We start from the raw sequence: 25,736 nt of genomic DNA, 5'->3' as shown, positions 1-25,736 counted from the left end.
TAAATGTTCCTTTTACATTTTGTCTTGATGCCTTTTATGGTTTATGTAAAGCGCTTTGAATTGCCTTGCTGTTGAAATGTGCTATGCAAATAAACTTGCCTAGCCTGTTTATTTTAAATTTATTTATTTTTCATTTCTAAAATTAGCCAACAAGGTGTCTTATCTTACATATTAAACAGAATATATAATAGTCTTATATAAAGTTATTTGTTTAAGAAAACAGCCTTCTAGTACATTTGCAAAGTCATATTGGTGCAAAATCGGTGTACAACCCACATCGAAAAGTCTATTTTAACCTCTAAAATCAATATTGGTCTCATAAATCCCATATCGGTCGGGCTACAATTAGAAGTACTTCTTCTGAGCTGTCTTCGTCACAAGAGGACTTTGTTTACTGTAAACTGTGGTGAGTAATGCCGTCTAGGTGCAGGAAACACATAAGTCAACTGTTCTTCTTCAAAATAAATCGGTATTTTCAATGAAACTGAAAATTGTGAGCCTTAAGCAATGTATATCAAAGAAGGGCAGAGACCGTATCAAATGAAATAGAGAAATGAATGAAATGAGGATATCACAAGTGTAAATCTTACACACCTAATTTCTTTGGTTTTCCTAAAGACAGGTTTGCCTTCTTTCTCTTCGCCGATATCGAACAGGTCAGAGTACAGTTCTTTGTTGTTGTGATCTACCTGGAAGAGTGCGCACCTGTCCGCATTCACCAGGTTTTTTGCATATATCTGCAAAACAACACCAGGGGCAGAATCTCATTAGCAACGTCGAGGGTTTAAAAGAACTGAGACAAACAGTGAAAATTACGTCTAGCACCTGCAACTTCATTAAATCAGATACATCGCTGCAGCGTTAATTGTTTCTTTTGGATGGAACAGTTAAATGTAGAGAATTAAAAACACACACACACACACACAGTTAAACTACAGGTCATTCCAGTTCAGTTCAGTGTTTGAACCAGGTGACTCGAATGACCTGAGATGACACCACAGTCACAAGGCAACAAAGTACATACAAACACAGAGGTGGGTTTTAGTAAAAGAAACAGGAAAATCATGTTTTACACTCATCCAGGTAACATTTATTCTAAATTTGCAAAGCAGGAAAAAACTGCAAGCTGTAAAAGTTGCCTATTTTAGGTTGAGCCAAGTCTAATCTTGTATTTAGAGTGCCTGTGTGTTTATTATAGGCCTAATGATAACGAATAATTAGAATAATTAGTATGAGAAGTAGTATTATTACATGTGCAAACAAACATGTACTGACAGCAAACATTAGCAGTGCCCCTCAGGTATCGAGGTTGCCTGTGTGCGTCTATTACATCAGCATCACTACTCTTTTTAACACACATAAGCTAACACACACTCCCAGGATGTGTAGCCTTGAAGACAATGTGAATGAACACATACTTGCAGGGATCACACTCACCATAATATGTTCAAGTAGAGAATCTATTGCCACAATGTTATCAAAGTATGTTCTGTGCGAAAAGAAGAAATGGCGCATTGAGATGTTTGACAAATGGGAAGCTCTGATGACGTTCACATTCAAGACATGAAAGCTACGTTGCCTAAAAATGCAGTAATTTCTTTTTTTTTGTGTGAGCAAAACAAACAAACCCCAGTTGCAAAAAAGGTGGGACGCTGTGTAGAACGTAAAATAAAAACAGAATGCAATGATCTGCAAATACTTTTTTAACTTGTGATCAATTGAATGAGTGTATATTTACAAAAAACAATAAAGTTAATCAGTTTGAACATTAAATATCTTGTTTTTGTACTGCATTCAATTGAGTCAAAAATTATCGACAAATCATTGCATTCTGTTTTTATTTACATTCTACACAGTGTCCCACCTTTTTTGCAACTGGTGTTTGTATTTAACCTTTGACCTGACATGAGAAAAGATGAGACACTAACTCACTTTAGAGCCTTTATATTAATTTTGTTATAGACTAAAATAAGAATATGGTGTAAATACACTGTTAATATGTTTTCATCAGCATTAAATCAGTGTTAAATTGTCCCAACAGCAGCTCTTACTTTGACACATCTAGTAGGAAGTCATTGAGCTCAGTCTGTTTGGCGAGGCCTCTGCACACCTAGAAACAAAGAAAAATAGCTCACGACCTGGCTCTCAGACGTATCACACGTTTCCCACACACATACCGCACACACGCTGCATCCTGCATGTACTGTAAACAAAGCAACTTGCTGTCTACACATTTGGCTGTGGGCCACCTTCATGAGTTTCAGTAATAACAGAGTGTTTTGCAGCAAGCGGCGAACCCAGGAGTGCAGCATGCTGCAGTGGCGTGTCGCTCACTGAGGCTCAGAGGTCCACCGTGGCCAGTGCTGCAGTGGGACGCCGCTTCTCTGAGGTGTTATGCTATCTGTACTGGGGCATAATGACGTCTTTGGGGAGCTGTTTGTTGAATCTATGGCTTAGTTGATTGGACTGGGCCCAGTGACAACCCAGTTCCTGTACACAGTGGATTTCCCCATTAAAAACACCAGTGCAGAACCAGAACAAACAAAGTCATCCAAGATCATAATAAGTGGGACGGGAAGGCTTCACCTTGTCTTTAGTGAATCGTTGCAGCACGGTACGTCTGCTATAATTTTAAATTCAAACCAGTCCTCTGGGGGGAGTTTTCTCACCTGCACTTGATGAATGGCAACCGACGCCCATGCTAAATTAGCTGTTGCAACCTGGAAAAAAAGAAACAGAAGCAAAAAAAAAACAAAACAAATCACAATTAACACGCACGTTTTCGAGGTCTAATCAGTTCTTATCACATTTCCTCTTTTGTGTATTCCGACATAAATATCCGTGCTGCACATCAGACAGCCTCACAGTCACAGAAGAGCCAGTTAGCCGACAGATTCAGAGTCTCTGAAGACACAAAGTCACAAGTGTGACACTGATCTGTCGCCACGTTTAGTGCTGTGGATTTAAAGCAATGCAAGAAATTAAAGCGGCGCTATTTTTATGTGAAAAAGAGGTCGAATGACAACTGACAAACTCGCAGAGAATTGTTTTACTGTTAATGTTTGGTCCAGGAGCCAGGTCCACCCCTCAGGATGATTACTGACACCTTTTTTTCACTTTCACTTCCTGTTAGCCTGAACCTTGGTCCATCCCAAGTTCATAAATAGCACCCCTGACTCGGGGCTGTTTGATTCTTATTTCAGTTAACTAAAATCTTTTTTTTTTTTACACACCTAATTTTAGTTTTTAGTTTAGTTTTAATCTTGGTTTTACTGCCTGCAACTCTGATATTTTGGTTCACTCTCACTCCTGGAAAAACCTTTGATAATCACATTGCAAAGCTCAGTAACAATTACAGATGAGTTTAGTAGCTATCTGGTGAGCAAAGTGGAACATTTACAGTCTGAGGAGTCAGATGTTTCCCTCTGCAGACAATCTAGGTCTAAAAGTAGAGGGAATATTAGACTATTGTACTTGTCAGGTGGTCAGAGAGGAAACTAGTTATTGTTATTGCACAATAAGAGACTGAAAATAGGAGGTCAGACGTTTGATTCTGAGATTTACAATGAAAGTACAAATCAGGGAGTCTGGTTTGTTTGTGGAACGTTAACATGACTATACTTGCTTGAGCAACCTGTATGTTAAGTAATTTTCTAGCTCGATGCACTGCCATTCTACAGAATTTTTTTCATTATCACCAAGTAGAAAGACAGTCCTTGGAGACAAACAGTGTGTTAAGTATTTTCCACAATGAACTGAACCCCACAAATCTAATAGAGATCTTAAACAGATCCAGATTAAGGTGAATACCAGGCTAACTGTAGTTCTGTGAGCCTTGCTCCAGCCTCCCACTCTTGCTGTGTTTTGTCTGGGTCAGACTGACCTCCTGGTGGCTGAGGTTGAAGGGCTCCTTGCCCCAGTGCCGATGCAGCTCCAGGATGGCAATGAGGTCCCCGATGGCAGTGAGGATGGGGAGGCACAGGACAGAGTGAACATGGATCCCTGAGTCCTGCCCTGTGCCGTCGGGGAAGCGCTCGTCCTGCAACGCACACACACACGCACACACGTCAGTGAAGGTCGTTGTCACCAGAAGTGCACAGGAGTTTTAACAAAGGAGGTCAGTGCAGGCGGCACATCCACAAAGAAGATGACAGATCCTAACATTTGCCCCAAAGCAGGGCAAACATTTCTGTTTCTGTAGGAAAAGTGCCACATCATGTGTTAAGTAAACACTATAGTATGCAAAGTCCCCGCTAAATTAAATCTGAATTTCAAAGTTTATTTTTATTTTTCTATTTTTAGCATGACGTTGCTAATTACATTGAACCAGGTGACGATTTAATGAAACTGTACATAGACGGCGTAAAGAGATTTTTAACGAAACAACTGTTAGACTGCTTTAATAAATAAATCTGCACTGCTTGCAAGAAGACAGCCTTACCCCCATGATGTCCTCTACTAGCAGTGTTTTGCGAGTCTTGGCAACATGAGCGGCAATGGTCGTCCCAAATGCGATGGGGCCGGAGGGGATGAGGCCTGGAGGGCCATCCTTGGCCCCCGTCGGAGTGAACAAACATAAACTCTATTGACAAGCACAGACGAGAACAGAGAGGGCAACGGAAAGAAAGAAAGAAAACGTAAAATAGACGCACAAACTGCATCAGTGTGTTGAATGTATTCAGAAAACATCATCTGCACTTACATTGTTGCATTCTCCCAAGAAGTAAAGTGCAAATCCATCAGCTTTTGTTGCTGCAGAAATAAGAGACACACAGGTCACACATGCTTTAAATACAGTTCACGTCCCTGTTACATCCTCTCGTATTGTCCAAAAATACCTGAGAGGACAAGTGAGACAAGGAGACAACAGTCCAGTTTAAATCTAATAACAATCTATTAACAATGTCCCATATAACAACGAGGGCACTCTGACCGAGGGCTTTGACTGCCATCCAGATCATCTCATTCCCAGTCCGCCTTTCCAGTCCCATTTCACACTGATATATGGGTCATGTTATCACACAATGTGACAACAGAGAGACTGAAGGAGCATCAGATGATCAAGAAGTTAATGAGTAGTGTGGTTTGGGTGAAATAAGGCTTTGGTTTGACTCTTTGACAGCATGCTAGTGTATTTATAAAAAGTGACACATCAACAGGATTTGATGTAAACTGGTGAGTTTTGATGCACATTTGAATTAATTCAGAGGAATTGCGTGGGATTTCAAATTAATTCAAACTTGTCAAATTTCTGTTCCACAAATTATTTTCCTCTTAAGAGACTGCTATAGGTCCCTTAAAATTTTTTGGGAGGAAAATGGTCACAAAGGACCTCCTAACAATGTATAAGGGAAGACTTAGGGAAACGGTAGCAAAGTGACTGTAGCTCACAAAAAACATTCAATTTCACCATATCAAAGAAATATTTTAGCACCGTAATTATGAAGTTAAACTGACAAACTCCATATTTCCAGTAAATCTCAGCGTCCCTTCTCCTTATCTTGCTTGTCTGTGAAAAACTGAATGACCAGAGGTGAAATGCTTTGATATGAACAACTATTTGGTCACATCAGCAGGCAAGATCATCGTTTAACCTAAAAAAAGATCAAAACCAGGCCCTTTTACAGCCGAGTTATCTTGAATTTCTGCAGTTTGTCTGGTCAAATTAGCAGCTTTAATCAAGGCATAACGTGACTGAGTATCAGGATTCCACAGTTTCCTCGTTCATCCTGCTGACGCCTCACATCTGTATCCACTTTTGTCTTCTTTAAAACTTGTTTTTTCAGTTCGGCAGCTTATAAAAACTTAGTTCTGGGTACTTTAACTCATTAGTAGTGCATCCCAGCACATAGCAGCTTTTAGACATTTCTTATGTTGCTTGCAAGCTGACAGAAAGTGACAAGTCAGTGAAGAGCCATGGATTATTTTCCCCTCAGGTGTGGGCGGGGCTTACATACGCTCTGTCTCTACAGGCAAACACTTACAGATCAAAGGGTTTTGCACTACAACAGGGGTCAGACTCAAGGCCTGGGGGCCGAATCTGGGCCGGAACATCATTTTATGTGGCCCATGAGTTTGCCCTATCATGAATCCTGATTTTGTTTTCCGTGTAGGCGTCTAGCCACTAAATACCAGTTTTCAGCAGGAGCACTCTGGCCAAGTGGTTGTAACTAAGAACATTAATAGTAAAAGCCAAACAAAATGCTCACATTTCGTTTTTATGCAAATTTACATTTTGGATTTGAAACCGTGCTTGCAGGCTGACACAACCCTGATTGTTCTTTTGACTTTATTACTTATACTACGTTGTATTTTTCATTTTCATAAGAAATCATTGAATCTTGAATGTCTGCTTGAGTCTGTATGTGGCCTAGGACATGCCTGCCCTACAACATCATAAGAAAATCCTTCTGGTTATTTAACACAACTTATTTTTTTCTTAAGTATCCTTAAATTAAAGTTTAAGGGTGACCAGGCACTGGAGCTGTTTCAGTTGTTGTCTCGGGCGTTTTCATATTTCTCAATGTCTGCCATTCAGAAACGTCCTAAAATTACACAGATTGTTTGATCATATGATTCAGTTTTTTAGTCTGTTACATCCTTTAATCAGTAATTTGATTTCTATTTGCCAGGCAATCCAGTTAGTGTCACAGAAGTACTTTTCTTGGATTATTCACCACAGTGAATCCCACGCATCCACTCAGAATTAAACAAATGGTATTTTGAGTATTTGGCCCCAGCAGATGTTTACACAAACATTCTCATTATCAAGTCTTTTTTCTCAAAATAAAAATACATGCTGTCAGTTTCACTTTTGGGTTGTGGCACCAGTGTGATGTGTGTGACTAATTCGTGGGTTAATAATATTTTCTGGGGCTTTATGCACTCAGTGCAACCTTTCACATCAACAACAGATTTATGCCGAGTGACTTTTATTTTTCTGGACCGAGGTTCATATTTCTGACCTTTGGCTTCCGACATGAACACATCTGACCAATCCAAGTGCATGTTGCTGTTTTACAGAACTGTGTTTTATATGATAAAGGGGGGAAAAAACTACAGAGACGATAATTGCAGAGGGGAACAGCAGACAAGCTTCAGGATGCTGATGGTGTGTGTGCAGTATCAAGGTTCATCATAATTTATTTGCTAAATATTTAATCTCTGAAATATTTAGAATTTCGTGCTGCTTATTCATGTCACTGTTGGTGTGTAAAGGCCTCTCAAAAGCAACTTAATGTGTCATATTAAGAGGAAAACGAGCTGAGGAACAGAAAGAAACATGAGAAAATTGATCTGCTCAACTTTTACCTGTTTTGATGATGTTGCACAACTCATAGAGCAGGAGTTTGTTGTCTCCTCCAGTGTCCAGGCGCTGCTCCATGTAGCTGTTGAGTTCGTACACCACACCCTGCATATTTGTGTCCTGGTACTGCTGGACGCAAGACACACAGAAGTTGCAACTCCATAGCCATAAACACCGTGACTGAATTTCAAAATTCAGCAAGTGACAACAACCTGCGTCTTTCCTGCACCCGAGCGAATGTTACTGCAGCCACCAACTCGAATGGGAATTTATTTTTTTGAATGAAAGAGGATTATCTTACTGCCATTCACAAAGACAGAGCCATTCATCACAACATCACCCTCCACCCCACCCTTTAAACTCCCCTCCACTGTCGCGTTCTAGCCCAGGGATCCCCCGCAGTCCCGAGAGAAGGCCACCGGAGCCCCACAGCTCTGATTAGAGCCCTGGCGAGCTCCGCTGCTCAGCCTCAGCTTAAAAGTGTGGTTATGTAAGAGGCTGACCTCCTGCCTCACAGGGCCAGAGAGCCGTCTATTTCTGCGCCTGAAGAGAGGGTGAGGACAGGACGGCAGGGAGAGTGGCGCACTAGAAAGCCTCCCCCACGGGACGCCTTCTGTCCTCCCACATCCTGTTTGCACAGACGTATGGATGACGCACTGAGGGGTCGAGTGGCCCTCGTTTTTTTTTTTTTTGTTCTGTGTGTTCTGTATGTGTGTGAAGTCTCTTCTGCCCAGCTCTGGGGCCCTGCTGTGGGTGCGGACACCTGAACTCCCGAGGGCCCGATGGTGTTAACATGATAAAGGTGTGAACATACTGTACGTATGTGAAGCACAGGGGATCCACTCTTTCCTGTCCTGCCAACTGTCTCACACATGACGAGTGTTGCTATTCTCATTATTCTTGTTAATGACCAGTTAATGACTGCAACGCTCATTTTTTTTCAGGCACATTTGCTACGTATTTCTCCTTTAAAAATACACAACAACAATTTTTGTTGGCTTAAAATCTTCTGTTGATGTAATTCAATTTTCTCCTTTGGATAAAACTGAATCTTTGAGTTTTAGAAACGCCCAAAAAACTGTATTTCAAAAATTATTAACCATTATTCACTTTCATTTCAATGAGTTTACTCAAGATTTTTTGAAATACATTTTTCGGGGGGGTCTCTAAAACCCAAATATTCAAGTTTATTTAAGGAAGAAAAGAAAATTATCTCAACAAGACATTAGTTGGTCAAGCTTTTTCAAAACGTACAGGTGCTGTATATGACATTTACCCTGGAGGTTGCTGTAGAGCAACAGCATCTCAGACCAAAACAAATGCGCACGTCGTCACACTGCTCACAAAACTCTGATCAAACTGTCAAACTTAGCAACGCTAATCAAACACAGATCAAGATTCTTTCACTATTGTCTATTTCTCACTTTAAATGTTATCAGAAACACCTTCTGGTGACTGTTTAGTAGTAAATTGTCGTGAGTGATCATTTTAACCCAAACTAAGATCTTTCCTCAACCCTAACCAAGAGTTTAATGTCCCTAAACCTACTCAGATCTAAACTACAGCACTGACTCGCATGCATAAATATCTGCGCGTGCACGCATGAACATGCACACTCAGCCGTCTCGGCTGAGGTGAGATAGTAACAACAATAATAAAGGGAGTGTGACGTCATTCTCTGCTCAGGAAGGCAGTAATCCACTATATCTTTACGATGCAAAAGTTGTTTTTTATATCTACTGAGGCTGAATGCAAAAATCTGTAGATGTAAGTTGGCTTGAAAGACTGTGCTGTACAAGAATACATTTGCACTATTTCACGCTTCTATCATATTTTTCAAGTCAGTGAGACAAAGTCACAACAGCACTGTTCTAAAGAAAGTAAGCACAAGGACAAACAGAACTGTTGTCAAAGAGCACAGTTAATCTGCATCTTAATTAGGTACACAGGGACATTTTTGCAGTTATTGAAGGACATTATGTGCCGCCCTTGAAAAAGTTCAGACATGGTGTCCATTCTTAGGTAAGAACTCAATCAGTCATTAAGGTTAGCTTTGGGAATTAGGGGGCAAAGTAATAAAGTCATAAAATACCTACAATGTGTGAAATATACAAAGTGAAGCTTTGTGTACCTTGTCACAGAAATATGCATACATAAAAATTAAGCAAGAACCTACCCTGCTGACTTCTTTAGCTGATGTGTCATCTGTAAAGAGAAAAAAACAAGAGAATAAACAACTTTAGAAAGTTAGAAAAGATCAGAACTGATATTGTTAACAGGTGGATAAAACATGAAGAAACAGGTTGTGTACAAAGTTTAACTTCTTGCTAGTATTAAAATGACAAAGGTGTTAACTAGCTTAAGTTTTTGCCACAAGCTTACTTGGTCTGTTGTGGTGCATGGTAGACTGAAGTCTGTGAAACTACACAAACGTAAAGTGCAGAATACGAGCAGACGTGCACAGTCAACTTTGTGTGCATCAAAAAGCTGACAAGCAACAGGGTGAGCCACATGGAAGTGTAAGAATGCTGCAGCAGCACAATGACAGGAATAACTACAGCTAAATATAGAGAATAAACTAAATAAATAATAGAAGTATATAAAAACTAACATAAGAAAATAATACAAAACAGAAACTATACAAGTGTCAAATTAACAAGGTAATCTGGTCTGACTGTTTGAAGGCTGGATGGTAAGCAAAACCATACGTTGTCCTCACAACAAGATTCAGGTGGTAAATGAGAAAATGCAAAAGATATGCAGAACTAAAAGCATTAATACACATTATGCATAAATTACAGATGAAAACATCATCTACGTTTGATGCAGTCAGACATTTGCTTAAATCGTTTTAAAACAGAATTAAGAGAGGTATTAATTTAACTTGACAAGTGCAAAATTTTGTGGCCTGGAGTGCAAATTCTTGGTGTGATTTCAGGCCGGCGGAGAGACAGTAAACATATGACTATTGTCTTTGGACGCTGAAGTATGTGATAATAATGAAAGCTTCAGCCAATCATAACAGTTTCTGGACTTATGGTCTGGGAGCGGGTCTGAGAGCGAGCTGCTTGGGATGAAAATAAAGCCATTCACAGAGCTCGAGCGGCCCTTCATTACAGATGCGTCAACAGCACACGAGAACAGCGACGGCTCAGATCTCCCCGTTTTCATGTGATCAGATCAGACCGCGCAAAGAAGCCGGGCAGATTTTAGAAACGGCTACTGAAGTGCTGACTCGAGCCGCTCCTCTTTGTACATGTGAAGAAAGAAATTACAGCCAGCTATGTTGTTTGTTGTTTTAAACATTCCTCCAGTATGCTATGAGTTTCCTAACTTAGCCATGAGAGCTATTTTGGAGTGAACCCCTGGCCGGCCGTGACGTCAATCAGAGGACAGAGAGCTGCACTTGAAAAAGACTTCAAACCCCTTTGGAGAAAAAAAAAAAAGGAAAAATACACACAGAATCTTTTTTTATAATGACTTGTTGAGGCCAAGAATGTTCCTTCATGAATGCCTTTGAAGGACAAATTTTATAAATGCAGGAGGATACCTGCTGTAGTCTGCATGTTTTATAAACTACAAGAAAGCAGCTGAACACCCATTTGAACACAAACACTGTGACAGTCTCTGACTGATTATTGTTACAAAATGACAGAAAACAACCTGCTCAACGCCTTCATTCAATACATGAATATGAGTAACAGACAAATTACAGTTGCTATGTTTAATTGACTTTAATATTATTAGTGTTCAAGCACAAATAGCTAGAATTAATGCCAGTTTATACACATATGTCCCGATTTGATACTATCACTTGGATGCTGATTCAGTATGTATTGCGATTCTGCAAGTATTGTGATTTTTGTTTGCTGAAAATAATGCAGATAACATCAGACAGTCTCCAATCGTCATTAATGGTTATGAAAATTTGGAGTAAAGGAGCATTTATGTGCTTCTTGGGTGGTCCCAGATTCCAAGATGGGGAGTCTGACTTTGGAGTGTTTATGTGCTTTTAGGTCATAAAGTAGAAACAACATGGATTGTGCTGAGGACAGAGGTGTGAATCCGTCTGTAGGCAACCTGACCTGTTATCATGGTTAATGCTAATAAATAGCAACTCGTGTGAGGGGGTGAATTTTCCCAGTCAGGAAATCATTTTTCCCATTATTCCGATGCTACATGAATGCACTATCTGTCGACCGAATCATTTTTGAGCTCCGCCTATAGGGGGCATCACAAATGTATATACAAAGGTTTACGTGAAAAACGAGTGGACAGAACTGCACCCATTTCAGTTTGCACGCTCTGGGGACAAGTACCAAAATCTGAAGTGGCGTATCGATTGGTGAAAGCGGGTGTGGCCTGTCACATATTTGCTCAGGAGTCCCGATTAAACTTACTGCGGCCGTCAAACCCCGTCTCCTGAACGTACATGCTGAAAACACTGGGTGTGTTATTATTGAGATGAGGTCTCACTCCTTCTTTAAGCAGATTTAAACCAGCTGAAGTGACTTTGTTTGGCTTTATGAAGCCTGATATCTGCTTGTTCGGTACTACGGCAGTATGATGTAATGTAGTATATGATGTATGTCCAGTATAATGTTGTATGATATGTGAGCTCTGTGAAAGGTACTTGAGATAGAAGACTGTGTAAATAAACCTGATTTAATCTATAAATATACCAGGAAATTTAATACCGACTTCTTAATTTTATTGTTTCTTGCTCCAGATTGTTTCATTTATCAGTGTCTGTGGTGTTCGATGCATGTGAGCAGGCCTGGCCATCTAAAGATTTTTTTCCTCCTCCGTGACCTCAACCCCCTCCCTCCCCCCGCTGTCAAAGGGACAAGCAGCACTGCCCCACCCCCTCTCTCTCTCTGTACTCGCCCCCCCAGGAGTGCCTGCTGAGGACGGGGGAGGACAGGTCAGGACTGACAGTTCAAAACCAAATGCAGGCAGACAAAAAAAGAAACGCTCAGGTGGACAGGTGATGCAGAAATATAACATGCTGCTACCACAGTTTTACCCACGATGAGTTATATCAGGTGCTGTTCCAGAGGAACCGAGGAACCACCTCTCATCATGATGTGTATCGTGCAGCATGATCAGAGGGTGGAGGTTTCCACCACCCTGCCTGTTGACGTAGACTGCCATGATGCTGTCATCACTGCTTATTGATTATTATGAAGTGTTGCAGAGCCAATAACTTCAGCAATATCGACATAATATCACATTAATAAAATTCCACAGTGATGATATGATCATTTACTGTTATCTTGTTATAAAGTGGCCACCAACTTTTATTCTCATACTTTTATCCCCAGCTTTTGCCAACTCAAAGTCAGAGTGTCACAAGCATCCTGATTCCTTCACACCTTTCAACATTATTCAAAAACAGTGAACAGGACTCGCTGCCGGCTGCCTACCGATATGTCTGGGTTAATGAAGTACGGGTTTACAGAGCCTACTCAAACAGAAAAAACTGAAACACAAAAAGTGAACTATGAAAAAACAAATGTATGGATGGATGTAATGTAATGCAATGTGTGTCAGTCTCCTCATAGTCAAGAAGTCTAGCTCATTTTTCACAGGAAACAATGTCTTCAGATTACAGCATGTCACAATTCATGTCACAATGATTAGTTGATCAAATGATTAAGGAAAAAATATCCAAATTCTCTGATTTCAGCTTCTCAAATGTAAATATTTTCTGGTTTCTTTAGTCATCAGTGACAGTAAACTGAACATGTTTTAGTTACTGACAAAATAAGACATTTAAGGATGACACTTTGTGCTTTGGGAAAGATTTTTGACAATTTTTTGGACCAAACAACTAAGCTATTAATCAAGAAAACAATAGAAAGATTAGTTGATGATAAAAATAATAGTTAACTGCAGCCCCAGTCTAATATAATGAATAACAGATACAATCCACTCTCCAAGTTTAACATGTGACTTCTCTTATATTTGCCATAAAGCTTTAGTTTGACAAATATCATTATTATTGACATTTCAATCACGTCTCTCAGTCCTAAATAAGAGCCTTCCCATTCCCAGAGGTACTCCCTCTGACGGGGGTTGTGGGTCCCCCCCCAGCACTCAAAGTCCCTCAAGGAACGTTTACCCAGCACTGTTTGTGGTGTTGCAGGTCCAATTACAGTCTGGCAAACCATCTCATGTGTCGCAGTCCCAGCGGAGCCACAAGATAAGAACGGAGCGCTGTGTCCACACACTGAAAACGTCTCAGGGGACAAAAAGTAACAGGAAGTGGTTGCACTTGCAGGCTCTGTACTCTGTAAGGTGGCATGCGGAACCTTCCTGTGCCTGAGAACCACAAGAGGTATGAAAAAAAGTCCCTGTTAAATCTGTTGTGCTGAGACAGTTGCCTGGTTGGACCAGTTCCCGTCGTTTCATTGAAGTAAACGTGCAGAACCGTGCACACCTTCTGCAGGTGCCGGTCCAGCATGGCTCTTATATTCGTGGATTTCCCACACTCTTAGCAATAACGTTGCTAACTAGAACCATAAAAGGAGAATCCTTTGTGGTTCCTTTTATAAAGCTTCCACTTGGAACCCTTCTAGACTTCTATGTAGAACCTGACCTGACCATCATACCAAGACATTTCATCAATCACAGATTACAAATTTATTCAAATTAATTCTTTATGGTTCTCTGAAGGCAGAACTTAAAACTCTGAGCTTTTAAAGTTCTTCTTTTTACTCTTTGATGCTATTTTCATGAATGAACACTTCCTGACATATGTGACAGGAAGTATAGCCCTACAAAGTGTTGTTGGGATGATAATTATGCTAAATTATAAATCTCAGGCACGTGCAATCAAATACACACAGGCAGATCATTTACACAGAGTGTAAGAAACAGTGTCTAAGAGTGTAAAAACCAGAAAATAGAAAATATTCTGTGTTGTACGTTTGTCTACATGAAGAAAAGTGGGTGAGAAACTGTGTGGACATTTTCCTCCAGAAACTATAACATGAATCAAATAGGCTCCAATATATAAATCATATATACGGCATCTATATGTGACGATTTGCGTGACCGGTTATTGTTTTGCAACAATAACATCTCGTTTCATCAGGTATGACTCTGGGGATAACCCTAAGGATACAGCTGCCCCTGGGGCAGAGAAGGAAGGCGTATGTACAGGTGTGTGTGTGTGTGTGTGTGTGTGTGTTTTATCACTATAAGATGTGTTTAGCCATCAGCCATCAGCACTGTAGCCTGGTCTAATGCCATCCCATATTTTCAGGGCCACTGCAGTGCTTTCAGTAAACACAGGAGTAGCGGGCCGACATGTTCTTAGAGAACATACTGCTGGCGAACACTAAACACGACTGTCTAGCAACTCCCGAGACCAGCAGAGGATAAACAGACTCCTCTAGTAACTCCGTCACTCCATTCAAACTTTTCCTGAATCGGAATATCCTCAGTGAAAACGTTTGTTGTGTGCAGCACAGGGACGCCCAGCTTTAGGCTGCTTACTCTACCTTGTAAACCAATGCTTAGCAGGTATAAGACGGTTTTGTTTATAAGGTCAACACATAGAGAGCTGTATGTCCTGATTCTGTTTAACGCCAATAATCCAAATAAAATGTTAAGAATAACAACTTGCACATTTCCTGCTAACACAATTAGAGGGCTGCATGGTTATTGTAGTTATCATCAAGCATAATTTGATGCCTCTGTGCAGACATATTATTTTAAAACATTAAGTTGTTATTCCCACCAGGCATAAGCCAGAACGTGATTATGCAGTTGCTCCCGTGTGAGTGCATGCATGAGTGAGTGAGTGAGTGAGTGAGTGAGTGATCAACAGACCTCAAGCTTGTCCGTAGCTAATCTTGAATACTATCAGACTGATTAGCCTAATTTTTTTTTTTTGGGTGCACATTCATGGCTGTACGCTGAAGGGCCTCTGTGATTCAGAATTCTTGAAAAACCTTTTTTAAAATGACTTTGTTTTTTTTAGCCACAGGGATTATGTTTTGAAGTAATCCCTTTCTTGTTAACATGATATATCAAGAATATCTAAAGGGAATTTGCACCAATGACCACTTGGACTCAAGGATGAACTGAATAGATTTTGGCAGTAAAGGTCAGAGGTCAAGGTCGGTGTGACCACATGTCCATCCTTTTCTTATGAATTCTGGTATTTCAACTTAATGTGTTTCCTTGCTGTCTGATTACAATTTTGTAATTTATTATAATAGTGAAATCTAATTACAAGTAAAATATACTCAGTACAAAAGCAGTTGTTCCAAAATAGTAAAAGTCAAGTTAACTAATCAATCACATGCTTGAAGTACACTGATAATTAGTCTGAGTGCAAGCACACTCAAGTATGCTAAAAAAAATTAATACACTTTTTGTTTTTTTTGTTTTTTACCAGAATCTAGATTACAAAATGTCAAAAAATAGCTCTTCCCAGTTTCCCAGAGCCCAACATGACGTCTTCAAATTGCTTCTTTTGTCCAGCCAACAGTCCAAAACCCAAAGACTCTTAATTTATTATCACTTATGACACAAACGCAGCAAATGCTCCTATTTGAGAAGCTGGAACCTGCAAATGTTTGACAGTTTTGCTTGAAAAATGACTGAAACGATTAATTAATTATGAAAATATTTGGAAATGAAATTTCTTTGGATCGATTAATCGACAAATCATTGCAACTCTGCTCATCTTGCACTAATATAAAACTGAAGACAAATGAGTGGGAAGCTATGGTTGGAAACAGAAAAGAAAAAGCCCTCATAGATCATTTCTGGTAAAACAGAACAAACACAAATTTAAGATAAATTGATCAGCATGACGTCAGACAGGATAAACTCCCTCCTGAGCCTGGATGTAAAATTTCATTCTAGGTCCAAGCAAGAGCCTTTTCACACCACACATCTGTCCAAATTATTTGCACATATTGATTTCATGGTGTGTAATGAAAGCTCTTGCGTCAGTGTGGGACATTTGTGCAGCCCCCATTAGTAGCTGTGGATTCCTGAGTGGGTTCAACCAATAAAATCATCAGATTCTGCAACATAGAGACAAGCAGACACAGTTCATATATTCATGCTAACATGCAAAAAACACGCAGAATCAAACTGACGCAAGGAATTTTCTTAACTGAGGAGGAGAACTGATTTTATGTATTGATATTCTGTGACTTCTTGTTAAATTGTTTGCACGTGTTTTTACTGCAAAGAGATAAACTCCTGAAGTGTGGAGTATTATCTGCTGTAGGATATGACTGTATGAAAGAAAATGAGATCTACTGCTGTTAATTTGATAAATACTTCCTAATTAGATAACCTGATTTTCATAAATATGCATAAAAAAGTGAGGTATTGTTTTATGAAATGTTCAAAAAATGTTCAAAACAAACACTGAAATCATTTCACCAATTTGAAATGGCATCTTGTAAAAGTGCAATAATAATAATAACATGGTTTTAATCATCATTATTCCTAAACTCTTACAAATAAAGGTGCTATCCAGAACCATAAAGTGTTCATCACCATGTTCTAGCAGGGGAACCTTTATGGGTCCTGGGAGAACTTTTTCTAAATGTGGAAAACTTGGAACCTTTTCAGAAGTGTTTATCTTCCGACAGGGGTTACACATAGAACCATCTGTAAAAGGTTTCACTCAGAACCCTGTAAGAGAGGTTCCACAGAAAACTATTCTATAGTGTCATGGTTCCAAGCAGAACTGTCACTGAGGTTTCTATCAAGAACCTTTCCACCTTCTACAAGCTACAAGAGTCAAACCACTGAAAACCTGGAATCATCTGTAAAGGTTTCACCTAAATCCCCCTGTGAGAGGTTCTACAGAGACTCCCTCTATGGTGTGATGGAAACTGCAAGAACCGTCCCTCAGGATTCTATCCAGAGCCTGGCCAAACTTCTAAGGGTGCTACAAGAACCTCCCCAGGGGGTTCTACTGGGAAACCAATTAAAGGGTTATACCACGAATCATCTGTGAAAGGTTTCACCCAGAACCTCATATGAGGGGTTCTACAAAAAAAACTTTCTATGGTGTAATAGCTCCACTCAGAACCCTCTCTATCCAGAACCTTTCCACCAACGGCTAACAAGAACCAACCTATGTGGTTTTCACCAAGAACATTTTTAGATTCCATGGATTTTAACTAGAACCCACCCAGGATGCATCTACAGAGAACTCTTTTATATTATGGTACAAAGAAGAAAGGGCTTCTTCAGAAACAAATGGTTCTGGATGGAACCTCAGCCCTTCAGGAAGAACCCTTTTGGAGCCAGTGTTTCTAAGAGTGTGGCTGACATATAAGCACAAAAGTCTCTGATGATAAATTATTCTGAAGAAGCAGCCAGAACATACCAGCAACCCTGAGCTGAGGCCTTTCACTGGAAAAAATCCCCCGGTCAGCTGGGTCTAATGCGCACCATACTTGATGGGCATTTTATTGATCCACCACTCACACACACACACACACACACACACACACACACACACACACACACACACACACACACACACACACACACACACAGGACGGTCAGTTCGCAGTGACTCAGCAATCAACATGTGTCAACCCAGTCCTGCATCAACCTGCTCCACGGAGGACGTGAGCTCCCTGTTTACCTCCACACTGGTCCTCTTCCTCTGTGTTTTTTTTTACTGTTTATTTATCTTTAAGTGCTTTAAATAGAGCTATCAATGACACTTCCTGTTTATAAAAGGATTTTCTAAATGACAATTTTCAACAACATTAAGAAAGATACAAACCCCAGTTCCAAAAAAGTTGTCACTGCATTAAAAGCCACATAATTGTAGAAAAGGATACTACATGGAAACGTGGGGAAACACAGTTTGTTGCTGCATCTACAAACGCAAGTTAAGACGCTACAATGCAAAGAGACAGACATATATCAACAACATCCAGAAACGCTGCAGACTTCTCTGGGCCCAAGCTCATCTGAGATGGACTGACGCAAAGCCGAAAAGTGTGCGTCCACATTTCAGATTGTTTTTGAAAATCATCTTGACCTGCAGGCTAAAGAGGAAAAGGACCATCCAGATTGTTACAAGCCCTAACTTTAAAAGCCAGCATCTGTGATTGGATGATGGGGTGGGGGTGTGTTAGTGCCCTTGGCATCATGGCTTAAGGCACATGCAGGTTTTTGGAGCAACATATGCTGCCATCCGGACGATTTTCAGGAACGCCCCTGCTTATTTCAGCAAAACGATGCCAAGACACTTTCTGCACGTGTCACAGCAGCACGGCTTCGTAGTAAAAGAGTTCAGGTACCAGACTGACCCGCCTGCAGTCCAGACCTGTCTCCCACTGAAAATGTGTGGTCCACTTTGAAGCACAAAATGCAAGAACAGAGACCACAGACTGCTGAGCGCCTGAAGTCGTATATCAAGCAAGAATGAAAAAGAATTTAACTTTCAAAACTTCAACAATTAGTGTCCTCACTTCCCAAACATTTACAGAGTGTTGTTAAAAGAAAAGGTGATGTATCACAGCAGTCAACATGCTCCTGTCCCAACTTTTTTGGAACATGTCCTTGTATTTGTACCATATTCAACCTCCCACCTTTCTTTTGAAGTCGGAGCTTGTATTTTCTGGCATTTGGCGGATACTATTGAGAAAAGACTTTATAAGAACAACAGTTTTTTTTGTTTGGCATATAATTGTAAGTGTATTCAGACTACATTACCAAATCTAAAATGTTTTTTCCCCTCCTGTATTTTAAACAGCACCTCCTGATGGAAAGCCCTGCAGGTGAGGCAGCGCTCTTATCACAGTGGCAGGGAATGAGGTTCTGCTACACAAGCACATCTTTGTCCACTTGTGACTGCCGTCCAAACACATCTGTGAAACAGTATCAGCTGCTTCACAGCTCGGCCCAACTCTTGCCCTCTGGAGCCCCGGCAAGAAAGACTTCTTCCACAAAGTTCTCCTTTATTGATCAGACAGACAGTCCCACTTATCACGGGTATTAAAATTATTAGTTATTAGTTCAAGTTACTTAACCAACCAAAATTGAAAATCTTCAGCCTCTCAAATGAAAGTCTGTGCTACTTTTGTTTCATATAATTAAAGAAGAAATCTGTAATATATTCAGTTTGATTTATCAGAAAAATGACAATGATATGTCATCACGTCAAGATGAAATACTCACTTCTCTGACAACAACACGACAGCTACAGTGTTCTCTGAAATTTTTATTCTGAGCCAGAATAAGTTAATAGTTAATTTGAATGAGTCGGTTTATGAGATGTAAGAAATCATTAATTAGAAGGTGTAGATGTTTATAACAGTTAAATTGAGCAAAGTGTTAATGGAGTTTAACTAAAGTCCAACACCAGAGTGCGTATTTTCAGAGCAGCGGGCTTTTGTCTTAAGGATAACAGGCTTAACTTTACACTGACAGACAAGTGATAGTTACAAATCAACTTTCAGTGGAGGACTTGTCATCGCTTGATACTTGTCTTGTGCTCCTGCAGTGTTCGTGCAGCCTGCCTGAGCTTCCTTGAGTCTGGTGAGGAGGGAGTGGGATGAAACAACTCGCCTCAGCTCTACACCTATTTAACATACAGTCTATGGCTCCAACTCACTATATGGACTGCAGTGCTCATTTCTGAATGTGCAATTATAAAGATAATAATACAATAATCATAATACAAGTGACCTTGGATCATGAGATGACAATATTTTTTCTGAAATTGATTACTCTAAAAAGTAATGAACAGATTAATTGGCAATGAAAATAATTGAGAATTGCAGTCTTAGTTTAGATATAATCTAATTTTGGCAGATTAAACTGTACATGAAGTACTCCTCCTGAGGAAGTACATGATGAGAATATGAATGAAACACAAAATTTAAAAACTGTACACCCACACAGGAAAAGAATAAAAATACAAAAAAAAAAAAAAAATAGATGACAACACACTGCAGACTAGAGATGAAAGGACATGAAAATTTCATATCATCGATTATTTTAGCGACTAATCGATTAGTTGTTTCATCTATAAAATGTCAGAATATGATGAAAAATGTCGATTGTTGTTACATGACTTTCTTGAATACTCAAGTTTGATTTTTCTATTACAGCATTCTGAGGTCTGTTATTTCTAAAACAGAACGTTGCTATGAAGAGCGGACCATTGCTATGGACTGATCAGAGACTCTGGAGGAGCAATAAAATGATTTTTAAATCCATAAAATCATTTTAAAATTAATATTCTGTAGGCTAATGTAAAATGAGCAGGTCATTAGTGTGAAATGAACCCCAACAGGGTGATGCAGGACCCTGACGTGAAGCTGTACATTATACTTTACACGTCTCCCAAAACCCAAGATGACGTCCTCCAATGTCTTGTCTCGTCCACAACCCAAAGATATTCAGTTTACTGCCATAGAGGAGTAAAGAAACCAGAAAATGTTCACATGTAAGAAGGTGGGATCAGAGAATTTTGACTTTTTTTTTCTCTGTGATGTCGAAGTTTTCACTGATGCAAAACAAACATATTGCTGCACTGATGCCAGTCAGTATTTACTGTGAATTTTTGAAGTCCAATAATCAAACACAAATATTATGATAATTAAAATTTGAAATGATAATACCAATCATCAGGAGGTTTTTTTTTTTGTGGCTTATTGTGAGACCAATTATTGTTTGTCCTGCTGTCATCCACAGCTCTGACTAACAGCCACAGTTGTTACATATATATACACTGCGTGTGTGTGTCTGTGTTTGTGTGTGTGTGTGTGTGTGTGTGTGTGTGTGTGTGTGTGCGTCGCAGAGGACACAGATGAGTAACAAGAGGCCTGTGGACGGGAGCAGCAGAGGGGTTAGGATTTATTAATTACCCCATGACAGCGTGTGGTGTGAAGTAAACATTGCCAGTGGGACAGTGGTCTAGAGAAGTGTGATGGTCAAATGACATCAGCGGGGATTCTGGGAAATGACCAATCTGCTCTGTAACGGAGGACAGAGGACGTCATGCAGCAGCAATTTTCTCTTACATTTCTGTTAATAGAGAAGATCAGATCAGATCTGGCCCAAATGAGCTGAATGATGAGTCCAACTTGATCATAAATTGAAGGGGTAATAATTTGTTATTAATATTATAAAGATCACGGGATTATGAGGATAATATGAAGCACAGTGGATGTGCTTACAAGACACACGAGCCCACAGGAAGTACATTACTACATCCCTATAAGTTACAGTCACTTTAAATGTCTTTCCTGCAGATAAGCTCATTATTAAGCTGTAGGAGATTAAAAACACATTTTTTAGATATGTATCTCTTATTTATGATAGCCAAATCAGTGCAGTGTAAACAACTTAATTTCACAAAAAAACAACAGGGCATTATTTGAATAATTAAAAGCAGGAATTACAGCCTTTATAAGTGATTTGATCTGAATATTTTCATATGTTGTTCATATTATTTATTACTGTGAAGGTGACATTAAGGACAGGATTCAGAATTCGGGACAACTGGTTTCTTATTCAGGACGTCTGGTCACCCCAGGCCCAGAGTGTATGACGCACCAGCATGTGCCTTCAAAGCTAATCTTGATACAAGAATACAGCGGTGAACAATACGAGACAAGTATAATACAGTTATTATTATGACAAGGCATGTCTGTAATATTACCACACAGCAGAGTCAGCACGGTAACAAATGTGCAAAATGTGAAGGCTTTTTCTGGAACCAAAGGCTGTAACACAACCTTGGCACAAACACACCCTCACACACACTTGCGTGTATGTGTACAGACAAACTGATTAATGCTATCCAATGTAGCCCATCACATGATAAGTGAGAACGGCACTGGCTGCAGGGACCGCTTCCAGGAAGCAGCGGTTATCTCAGTGACGATCACATGATGACAGGTCCTGCTGCTCCTACACTCATAAAGACTATCAGACCTCTGAAAAGTATCACTGCAACCGTGGACAAAGAAACGCATCTTTAGATAAAATTAGCTGCTTTTATCAGCGCAAATATACACAGGAAAAGCTCGGCGTCTTTAAAACAGAGGGAGAACTGTGTCAGATAAATCTACAAGTCAGATTCCAGCCATCATCCCGACACAGTGACCATTCAGCCCGTGTGATGAGCAGAAATTAGACAGTGCTTGTCATTTGAGTGGATCCAGCCACTGAGAGAGAGGCTTCAGAGTGGAGCCTAAGTATCTGCTCACAGTGGTCCAACAGAGGAAGTGGACTTAAAGTGATATTACTGATGTGATGTAAAGATCAACCCCGAGAGAGACATGCGAGATAATGAGGGAGCTGTCAGGCTGATTACTGATGTTTTCATCCTGAATCAGCTCGCCTCTCGCACCACTCAAGAGCACAACTGCATGCAGCGACTGGCTGAACATTGTTCAATACCTGTGTTTTGTTAAGGATTCTAAGACTTTGGTTAAAATCAACCCAGAAAGCCCAGTGTGAGCCTGTGGTGGTCAAGACAGAATACATAAAAGTCAGGATTTGTACCAAACAAAGATGATTCCTGAAGTCTACAGTATGATGCGTTGGCCAGGACGCCTCATATCACAATTGCAATATCTGTCAGAATAATCATAATATGAATTTTTTTATTAAATCATGCAGCCCTAATATAAATATAATTGTACCCATCTACTTAATCTACTTAAAATCCAAGAAATAGGAGCATGTTGATGGTTCCCTTCTCTCTAGCTCTGCTCATTTCCTGCCATCTTATGGAAAAAATATTAAAACAAATAAAGTTTTGAAAATATGAAAATACTGAAAAATATTAGTATTAATATGGGCTCCATCACCCATTCACTGGGATTTCTCTTGGAGCAGAAGTCTAGACACTTGTAACAGAGCACCTCACTGCAGACCTACATGTGGCCTATTTCCATCTGACATCACACAGAAAAAATGCTGACCAGTTAAAACTGTAATTTACTCTTTAGTAACTTGATGTTGCTATTGTTGTTTACAGTGCTGTATTGTTTACTGGTCCTGTTGCCTACACTGACACACCAAAATTGGCACGTATATGCAATTATTATTTTTTTTAATGTGGATAAATCCACTAAAATAGGCCATGACCCTTTTCCCACTGCCAGGAGACGAGTTTGCCTTTCTGTTTTGATTTGTGCTGGAAAGCGTCGCTGTTTGTACTTTCAGGTATCTGCTTTATTTTACTGTTTCATGTTCACTTTAAGCTGATAGGAGTTGTGTTAAGTTACTGCTGATGAAAACCCAACATTTCATGATAAAAGCTTTAGAATAACAACAACAAACTGTTTTATTAGTGATGACGTATTAGCTGCAACATCTATAAAATGTCAGAGAAAAAGTGAAAAATGTCCATCCCAGTTTTTCATAGTCCAAGTTTGATGCTTTTAAATGTCTCGATTGTCAGTCTAAAACACAAAGATAAGATTAAGATGATAATAAATGAAGAAAAATGGGAAATCTCTATATCTGAAAACAGCTTTTTCTGCCATTACGGATGAAAAATTGCTTTAACCATCCAGTAGTTTTCAAATGCTTTCATGTCAAGGACCCCTAAAGTGACACAAACTTTGGCTCAGACCCCCATAATTAAAAGATTTTTTTCCTTTTAATGGAAGTGTGCAGTTTTTCTTCCGTTTTTTGTCACATCTATTGCTGTTCAGGTCTTAGTCATACTTAAAGTTGAGATTATTATGCGAAAAATCTTTTTAATTATTATATAATCATTATTATAAAGCATCTGGAGTTGACTTAGTTCATTTATAGATAAGATCAATTCTAGATGGAATTACAGTGAAAATAAATGATTCTCCCTTTTGCTGGGGGCCTATGGAAACCCCTCAAAGGCCCCTGGGGGTCGATGAGAACCACTGGATTATTCAGTTATCAAAATAGTTTAATTCTTTTTAACCGACTGCCAGATTTACTGATGGCATTTTACTTGGCCTCGTAGTCCTTATTGTTGAGCCCTGTAGGATATGTAATTTGTAGTAAACAACATAATTATTGAGTCTCAGCATTGGAAACTGGAGTTATCAATTAAGAGTTTCAAAAAAACCTCGACCTTTGCACTGAGTGACTTTAGCTTCATGACTCATATGATAACTGGAAACTGAAAACACAGATACAAACTGGAAGTCTGTCGCCTTTCTGCTCTGAGATAAAGTTTTGTGAATCAGCTTTGTTTCATCTGCTTTGAAATCAGTTATTCCTACTTGGCGCCAGCAAGAATGATTAACATGAGGGCCTCTGTTTGGTACCTGTCAACCTAAACACTCACACACTCACACACACACACACGCTGACATACATAGTGTATACAGGAAACGCCTTCAAATGCAGGCTCAGACTTGAGAAATCAGCGTCTCTGCATGGCAGCAATGAACACGACTGTCTGCAGACCTCATGTAGAAAGCAGCTCCAAAATGTGACAAATCCATCCTCCGCCAGTTTCCCCCTTCACTTCAACACACCCACACCCTGAGCCAGCACTACCCCCCCCCCTTCCACACCTCACCAGCACCACCACCATCCCTACCCCTCCCCTGGGCCCCCTTCAGCCGGCTGCATGTCTCTGGAGGTCGCCTCTGACGTCAGCAGCTCGACTGGGCAGAGTGCCAGCCCTGTGGGCCCTTGATGGATGCGGTTGGTCTGAGAAACAGTCCGCTGTGTGTGGAGCGCACGGCACAGACTCAACTCGGCCCGCTCAAACACATCTAATGACCCGTAAACACCCGACAAGCCTGCTCCCTCTCCCTTTCTTCTGTCTATCACACACACTGACGATTACAGGAGACACATGTGAAGATGAGTGATTTGTACTGCAAATGGCCGGGATAATAAGTACAACCCGCAGAGGCGCTCTGGTTATCCTCTGGTCTTTAAGAGAGAAAGGTTTGAGTTTTTCAGCACAATAAAAGCAAACAACTGACGTGGCTGCAGATATTCAGGGCAGCCTGTATTTGTGGTTAACTCATGCGGGATTATGTGAGCTAAAAAGTACAAACATTTAACCAAAGCAAAATATTACTGAAATTACAACTCTGCGTCAATATACTGAAATCCGCTGATCCGATCGTTATGTCACAGTGATCCAGAGAGCTGCAGTGTGTGTGTGTGTGTGTGTGTGTGTGTGTGTGCATTTCCATGTTTGTCCCTGTGTGTGTGGGTGTGTGGGTTTACCTGCAGGCCTGCTGCTGGTCTTCCTCTTCAGCCATCTGTCCAACGTCTCTGCACTCACGCTCTCCAACACAAAGTCGTCCAGCATCTGCGGGTGCAGCGAGAGGTAGGCCTTCACTTTCTCATCTGTCAAGCCTGAAGAAGAGCACACAAGCAGAACGTCCTTTAGATCTTTGTTCATGACTAAGAGTGCGTTGCACCGACAAAGATTAATTTATTTTGAATCAGAATC

General features: G+C 40.1%; 1 protein-coding gene across 5 annotated transcripts in view; it reads right to left on the bottom strand.

Annotated features, from left to right (window-relative positions):
- Positions 1-25,736, bottom strand: part of pde10a (phosphodiesterase 10A) — a 96,183-nt gene that overhangs the window by 15,885 nt on the left and 54,562 nt on the right. For 3 of the 5 annotated variants that reach the window (XM_084736182.1, XM_084736179.1, XM_084736181.1), the window contains exons 2-11: positions 25,508-25,639; positions 9,483-9,511; positions 7,312-7,432; positions 4,703-4,752; positions 4,442-4,582; positions 3,884-4,039; positions 2,670-2,720; positions 2,052-2,110; positions 1,438-1,489; positions 595-737 (exon numbers count right to left, since the gene is read on the bottom strand). In XM_084736182.1, the coding sequence (XP_084592308.1) occupies positions 595-737; positions 1,438-1,489; positions 2,052-2,110; positions 2,670-2,720; positions 3,884-4,039; positions 4,442-4,582; positions 4,703-4,752; positions 7,312-7,432; positions 9,483-9,511; positions 25,508-25,639 (934 nt within the window). Of the gene's footprint in view, positions 1-594; positions 738-1,437; positions 1,490-2,051; positions 2,111-2,669; positions 2,721-3,883; positions 4,040-4,441; positions 4,583-4,702; positions 4,753-7,311; positions 7,436-9,482; positions 9,512-25,507; positions 25,640-25,736 lie in introns of all 5 variants that reach the window. The other 2 variants (XM_084736178.1, XM_084736180.1) reach the window with 1 other exon arrangement.

The sequence above is a fragment of the Lutjanus erythropterus genome, chromosome 14 (genome assembly GCF_056507025.1).
Source record: "Lutjanus erythropterus isolate fLutEry1 chromosome 14, fLutEry1.hap2, whole genome shotgun sequence".
Taxonomy (NCBI): Eukaryota; Metazoa; Chordata; class Actinopteri; order Lutjaniformes; family Lutjanidae; genus Lutjanus; species Lutjanus erythropterus.
Note: the sequence above shows the minus strand (reverse complement) of the source record. Positions and strands in the feature narration are given on the sequence as shown.